At 40.8% G+C, this 7,425-nt stretch overlaps 1 protein-coding gene and 1 long non-coding RNA gene across 2 annotated transcripts; both read left to right on the forward strand.

Annotated features, from left to right (window-relative positions):
- The first annotated feature begins 294 nt into the window (after window positions 1–294).
- On the forward strand, window positions 295–2,170 carry LOC114453639 (uncharacterized). Its single transcript, XR_003672461.1, has 3 exons — window positions 295–610; window positions 769–937; window positions 1,951–2,170. It is a non-coding gene; the product is annotated as an uncharacterized LOC114453639 (long non-coding RNA).
- Window positions 2,171–2,187: 17 nt separating this feature from the next.
- LOC114453560 (uncharacterized) lies at window positions 2,188–7,188 on the forward strand. Its single transcript, XM_028433512.1, has 8 exons — window positions 2,188–4,416; window positions 4,498–4,686; window positions 4,910–5,009; window positions 5,172–5,416; window positions 5,507–5,557; window positions 6,059–6,249; window positions 6,782–6,941; window positions 7,049–7,188. Exons 2-8 carry the CDS (start codon window positions 4,500–4,502, stop codon window positions 7,186–7,188), a joined length of 1,074 nt encoding a protein of 357 aa, XP_028289313.1. The 5' UTR covers window positions 2,188–4,416; window positions 4,498–4,499.
- The last annotated feature ends 237 nt before the right edge of the window (window positions 7,189–7,425 follow it).

Here is a 7,425-nt window from a genome sequence, read left to right on the forward strand (position 1 = left end):
AAACAGAATGAAAGACAGCGAGCATAAGCCATTTTGTTAGCGACCAACAGTTGATCTGCATATCCATGGCAACAATAAACAATGATTGTACTATGTACGCTGGCAGCGATATAAACCAATCAGCTGAACACTACGTAATGCGTACAGTACGTTGACGGGAAGCGATAAACCAATCAGCAGAGCGTACGTTTTACGTACAGTACGTACGCTGGCAGCGGCAAACCAATCAACTGAAACAACGTAATACGTACAGGTACGCTTACTCCGACACGCCTCCGGCAAGTACAAAATCATTTGTTTACATTTGGACCACCGAAAATGGCACCAGTGAAGAGACAAGGTTCCCAGGCACATTTCAACCTACAGACTATCAGTTATGCGGTTGTGAATGGGAATAGAACAGCTGCGCCGGGCGAGTTACGCCACCATATGTGAATGGATCGGTGATACGCGAAAGCCATTGCTGAACAGCCACCCGGCAACGAAATGGACTCTGACAATGATGAGAGGGAACCCGACATGTTTGATGGCAACACAGCTGTTCAATTCTGACACAGAAGATGATCGACGACTTTGATGGGTTTTTAGGAGAGGAATGATTAAAAATAATGTGAGTATATTGTAAATTGTAGAATAAGGTTCATCTTAACTCACTGTTTTGCTTCCGTTACCTTTTTTTTGGTAGACGTTTGTTTTAGCATGCACCTTATAATACGGCGCACCTTATGTAAAATTCAAACAATTTTGATTTACTGCTCATGTTCGCAGCATCAACGTCTGTCGGCTCACTACCCGTGTAACGTAGAGAACCAGACAGGCATCGCGCTAAAAAATGAACAATCATTGGCGGATGTCGGCTGACTGTATCTTGACCGACAGATGGACACTCTAGGATCACGTACAGCGGGAATTCTCTCTCATTCGCTCCCTGGCGCTGGTAAGTAGACTTTCACAAATACTCGACGACTGACTAAAAACGATTTTTCATTGTTTTTAGTCATAATGTAGCTTAAATGGTGGCAGAAAATTTAACGACAATCAACAAGATTATCCCAGAATGTTGCATAGCACAAACTATGAGGTTATTTTGATTGATGGCTAATCCATTTCATCTTGAAGTTCATGAGTAGACATTATCGGTAGCTTAAGCAGCTACAGACTGTCAGAATAAAAGTTTTGCGCAAACCCTAGTAAGCTTTAGTTTAATTTAATTCATGATAAAAAGATCGTAACCTGTCCTGAACAGTTGGGTTTAACTTTATAGGCTCGTGGTCTCAGGTAGCTAGCTAGCCTTAGCAAGAGTAAAGTCTTAACCTAGAGAAGACTAAAGAGTCTCTAGTGCTGCGTTCCAGGCAACTGTTTGCGTTTCAAATTTAATACCCATGAAAGTGCACTGGAACAGCAGTCAAATTCATAAACATTGCACCCTCGAACTGAATAGATTATTATTATTATGCTATTTTATTTTTAACTCTATTGAAATTAGCAACAGGTTATAGGCTATACTCTAATGAATATTGTAGTATATTGATTATGATTCAGTTCCCGGATAAAATAGTTGTATTGATTTGTGTGTTGTTATATAATTGATTGTCCGAGGCAACGTTAATTCCGCCCATTCCGCGAGATTTCCCGCTCGCTGCAGCTCTGACGTACCTACAGCTATGTAAACAAAAATGGCGGCCCCCACAGATGCAGGCTAACGTTAGAGAAGTCAAATTGTGTATGAAATGTGAAGATAATGCTTTAAAGTGATTTATCTCCTAATACAATCAAAGCCACATTTCAAGAGGCTACACATGATAGTCACACTTTGATGGCATATCAAATTCAAAAATGTTTTGTAGAATTTAGATATTTTCTAGCATATAAACATCACACCATATAATGTAATGATGCAAGTGTTGTTATTTGTTACTTATTTGATTTTTAATTTCTCTCTGTCCCCAGGCAAACGGCATTTAAGGTACGAGACTGATGAGCACACATGGATAGACACACTCTTAGAAAGAGAGCAGTAAAAAAGGTAAATTCTTTAATTGCCTCTTTTCACAATGAGGAGGATGACTTTGCTGCATGTGGCTCTGAGAGTGCTGTAGTGAACTGTGGTTTAGAAAACCAGGATCAGGGACATGGGATCAGGGATCAATCACTGTCGGACAGTGATGATGAATCCCAGGACATGGGAAATGGCATGTCTTTGGATGAGTCTTTATGTGATTGGGCTGTTCATTTCAGGGTGCCTTTGGTGGCTTTGACTGCCCTTCTTTCTATCTTGAGAGTCCATCACCCCTCATTACCAAAGGATGCTAGGACTCTCCTAAAAACCACAACCTCGTACACCATCCATGACCTTGCAGGTGGTACTTACTACTATTTTGGCATTTGGAAGGCCTTTGAGAAAAGCTTGGCACACATCTGGTCTTGTATTCCAAACAAGCATGTGTTCAGATTGCAGCTGAATGTAGATGGCTTACCTTTGTTTAGGAGTTCTTCATTACAGTTTTGGCCAATCCTCGGTTTGCTACAGGGTGTTAAGAAAAAGCCTGTTGTCATTGCTCTGTTTTGTGGCAACTCAAAGCCAAATTGTCTCACTGACTATCTTAGAGATTTGGTCCATGAATTGGAAGAGCTGAGCAAAGGATTTGTTCTCCATGGAAAACAGTGCTTCATAAAGTTGACATCTGTGGTCTGTGATACTCCTGCCAGAGCTTTCATTAAAGGGACTAAAACTCACACTGGTTACTCTGGTTGTGATAAGTGTATTCAAAAGGGTCTTTATCTTAAACATAGGATGACTTTTCCTGAGGTAAACAGCCCATGCCGCTCTGATCTTTCTTTTGAACAAATGTCTGACAAAGAACATCATGTCATAAACTCTCCGTTAAAAGATGTAGGAATTGGTATGGTGTCAGGTTTTCCTCTTGACTACATGCACCTTGTCTGCCTTGGTGTTGTACGTAAACTTCTAGATTTATGGTTTACAGCAGGGCCAATGTCTTGCCGCTTGTCCATTCGGCAAATGCAACAAATATCTAGGAAACTTCTAGGCTCAAAGCCTTTCATTCCAGTGGAGTTTGCTCGTAAACCCAGGGGGCTCTTAGAGAGGCTGAGATGGAAAGCAACAGAGTTGCGCCAGTTTTTGTTGTACACAGGGCCTGTGTTTCTCTTTAATGAGGTGTCTGCTCCTGTCTATAACAACTTCATGTTATTATCAGTTGCCGTTTTCATTCTTGCCAGCCCTTCATTGTCTGCATCTCTTAATGATTTTGCATCGAAATTGCTGGTCTCCTTTGTAACACACTTCAGTGAGTTGTATGGTCCTGAATTTGTTACATACAATGTTCATGGTCTCATTCACCTTCCAGACGATGTTAAACTTCATGGACATCTGGACTTAATATCTTCATTTCCATTTGAGGATTATTTGGGTAAGATGAAGAAGATGGTTAGAACTTCACACCATCCACTTGCTCAGGTTGTTCGTCGAATTTCTGAGATGGATAAATTTACAGAGAATGAGGATTCACAGGGAAAGCTCAAGTTGCAAAAGGAGCACAACCATGGACCAGTTCCATCCTCCCTAATGGATTTAAAAGTAGTTCAGTTTGAGGAACTTCTTTTAAACGGTACAACAATCAAAATATCAGTTGAGGGGGACAGATGTGTAAAGATTGGTGACCATATTGCTTTGATAGAAAACATTTTAAAGTCTCTGGGCAAGATTTACATTGTCTTTAGAGAATATGAACAGATGGAGCCTTTTTATGAGTATCCTCTGAATTCTCAGATTTTGGGTGTATATGTGGTTGGCAAAATCTCTTCACAGCTAAAAGTCATGGAGGTGCATGGGCACATAATGAAATATGTGAGGCTACCACACAATGACAGTTTTGTTGCAGTACCACTTCTGCACACAAAACAATGATGCAACTTGGTTCCATTTTCTGGAGCAAGTGATTTTTACCTTTCTGTTTTTTTTATCTGTGGTTATTGTGGTAGAGGTCTGTCTGCTCTGCCTCCCTCTAGGATAGACACATATTTTTCTTGTGTTGTTTTTTTTTAACATATAGCATATATATGATTGTTCCACGGCCACTATAAAATATATACATTATACTGTGTCTGTTACACCTAACAAAAATATGAAAAATGTAAAAAGTTTGTTTAATTAACCTTTTCTTGGCCAGGCCAGCATTTAGATATTGTATTTAGTCATTGTATTCACTTCATGGCCAGGAAGTCAACTTGTATATGTTCAGCAGTTGTACTGTGAAGGATGGGCTTGTCAATGAAGATTCTTAGACATCTACGTCATTGTCATTCAAAAGTTGAAGCCAGGCATCTAGAACTGTAGGAGTAAACTTTTTTGAATGAAGGATGGGCTTGGATTCCACTGAACCAGCCTCTGAACCAGTAAGCTTTAAACTACATAAGTCTCACTTTCTCACTCACCTGTGTACATTGGTTATTATGGCCTGTCCTTTTTCTTTTCAGTAATGTATTCAGTTGTTGAGTTTCTCCAAACTCAGGAGGTGGAACTTGTGCCAGCGCAGTGGATAAGTGATGGCCACTGCTACTGGCCTGGTTCACTCAGGGGTATGGCCCTGCACCTGGCCATAAAAAATAGAACCGAACCTGAGGACAGCTGGGACCAGTGGGAGGTCCGGACTTTGTTTACAACAGGTAGGTTTAAAGTTTTTCTTCTTCTGCTATTCTTATACAGTATGTTTCGTCTAGGTCTGGTAACTCTTCATTTGGATCTGATTTTCTTCCTGATTGTGATGTGATTGTTGAGATATGAACATCAGATTACTCACTTTACTGTTCTCCATCTGTCAGTGGGAACTAATATAATTATAATGTGTTGTATAAAACATATAATGTGTAGTGAATCTTTATTCTATAGAGAGCTACGAAGAAGGACGGAGAAAAGCCAGGGAGGCGGAGATGACCTCAGACCTTCTCTCTGAGGCTGAGGCTTGTGGCCAAAGGCCTAGACGTAAAAAGTATGTTAGTTTGCTCAGCCCTCAGTACTATTTTCTCTCCCTTTCAAGTCCCGACTAACAAATATCTTGGATTAAACATTATTTAAATGAATCAGCACTTATACCATTTCCATTTAATGTTGATTGAACATTTTGAATCTGTATTTGTATGTCTGAAAATAGAAAGCGTGTCCAACTTGGCCCCCCGGGAGGTCTGGAGAGGGTTGAGTCAGAGGAGGACAGACCATCTCCACCTACCAAAAATCTCCCTGCCCCAGCTCCCATCATACAGCCTCCTTCTATGCCTGTCACCCCACTTCCAATCCCCCAGCCAATGTACACCGACCTCTCCACCAATTCTGGGCCTCCTCCACCTGTACATTACTCAGAGATGTTACAAAGTTGGGAGCCAGTAAATGAAATGCCATGTGAGTATTTTGCTAATAACACAGATGGTATATACACATTTAATCTCACATGTTCCTTAATTCTCTTTAACACTGTGAATTCTCCTCTAGCATTGCCTAGTCACCACACATACAGGTGGGCCCCTCAGCAGTCAGAACCTGGTAAGGACAAGTGATTTCTACTTTGAAATTTTGACATGATATAGCTATATACACTGCACTAATATTGGTATTTTCTGTTTTTCTGCTTTCTTAATCACCAGTGATTTACTCCATAGTAAAACAGACTACACGGACATGGATGTAATATAGCATTAAGATTAACTTAGTTAAGTTATCAATTTATTTATGTTAATCAGGAACACACTGAAACACACACACACACACACACACACACACACACACACACACACACACACACACACACACACACACACACACACACACACAGTTCTGACTTGGACTGGTGAATTTTAGAGTCTAATGGCAGACGGCAGGAATGACTTGTAACGTTCCAGGGCTGCAGGAGCTGCTTCTCAGTTTGTTCTCAGTGTTGTGGAGAGGGTGGGAAGGATTGTCTATGATGGTTAGCAGTTTAGCAGCATCCTGTCCTGCAGCTCAGAGGTGTGTGTTATTCTAACACTGTGTTACTCCTTTCTCTAGCACTGCTAAAAGAGGTTTTAACCAAGCTCGAAATGGTGCTGGACCAGCAGAGCACAATTCTCCGGCTGCTTCAGCATCAGGTGGCACCAGGACCAGGAGTGGAGCAGATAGAGGGTCTGCCACTACAAAACCTTGTGGCTCTTCAGAATCTGGAACAGAGTCTCCAGAGTCCAGATTATAAAGAGAAAATGGTAAGAACTTTTTGTGATTTTATGTATTTAAAAGGTTAGGGTATTGAGCTGTCTCTGTGTGGATGCTACCTCCTTAACACCACCACCATCTCTATTCCCCCACCTCTTCTCCCCTGTTCCTCCTCTATTCCTGACTTCTCATCAGGCCGACCCATTCATGATCCATTATTTTGTGTCACTAACTGTGTGTCTTCCACGTGGCTTCCTCCCATGCCAGGTCTTTATGCTGACATCCACCCGGCCCTCTGACAAACCCAGTGTTACTGTCAACTCCTACCTGTGTTCATATATGTAGTGCAAATATAATTAACTTAAACAACAAATCAGCTAACATACTGATAAACAAAATTAAATTTTTAGCATTACAGCTACAACAATCATGTTTGTTCTCTGTGATGTATGATGATGTTTGCTGCATGGTTGTCCCCCCTCTCTCCGTTTACCTAATCCTCTCTCTCCTATTTACCCCTTGAAAAAATGCAGTGGCTCAAAGTAAAAACAAAAGTAGTCACATTTTTTTCTTCTGTTATAGATCAACTATCTGGGAGCAATTGGCGGAGCAGACGTAAAGGACACAACTTGGCGGGTGCTCAAAAAATTAATTAGTAATACTCTGGCCAAGAGCCTAAATTGGAGGGGAGTAAATGGAAAGACATCTGTGGCAGGCCTCAACCTCAGAGAGGTCATAATTGGTAAGTATGTCTTGAACACAAACATAGTTCTTCCAATATGACATAATTAATTACTGTTAAATAAACACTACATGGTATTCACATATCTATTTCCCATATCCTTTTAGCTGCAGTCCGTAGAAACCCTATTGTTGGGGTGGTGGCTGAGGCAGAGGTGGAGCAGATAACAAAAAGATGGCTCCAGCTGGCAACAGATCGGGAGGGAGGGAGAAAGAGAAGGCTCCTGGAAAAAGAGCGCATGGCCTAGCTCTTTGTGTTTTTGATGGTTGCTTTTTATGGTTGTAAATGAATTAATTGTTGATTGTTAATACAAATATTTTCATGAAAAAAAATGAATTTGTTTATTTTTTTATTGGACATAGGTACTGCCTCATGTGGGTCAAAAACAAATTAAGCAATATTCAGTCAGTTTTACAGTGTGTTGGCCAATACTGGCCCAGAGACATTCTGCCAACACTTAGCCAACCCAAATGTACAGGTTAAG

This window comes from Parambassis ranga, chromosome 20 (genome assembly GCF_900634625.1).
Source record: "Parambassis ranga chromosome 20, fParRan2.1, whole genome shotgun sequence".
Taxonomy (NCBI): Eukaryota; Metazoa; Chordata; class Actinopteri; family Ambassidae; genus Parambassis; species Parambassis ranga.

Coding starts and splice junctions, on each gene's coding strand:
- LOC114453560 (XM_028433512.1), top strand. CDS start 4,500: ATGTATTCAGTTGTTGAGTTTCTCCAAACTCAGGAGGTGGAACTTGTG. Junction 5,558..6,058: donor CCCTCAGCAGTCAGAACCTG/GTAAGGACAAGT, acceptor TCCTTTCTCTAG/CACTGCTAAAAGAGGTTTTA. Junction 6,250..6,781: donor CAGATTATAAAGAGAAAATG/GTAAGAACTTTT, acceptor CTTCTGTTATAG/ATCAACTATCTGGGAGCAAT.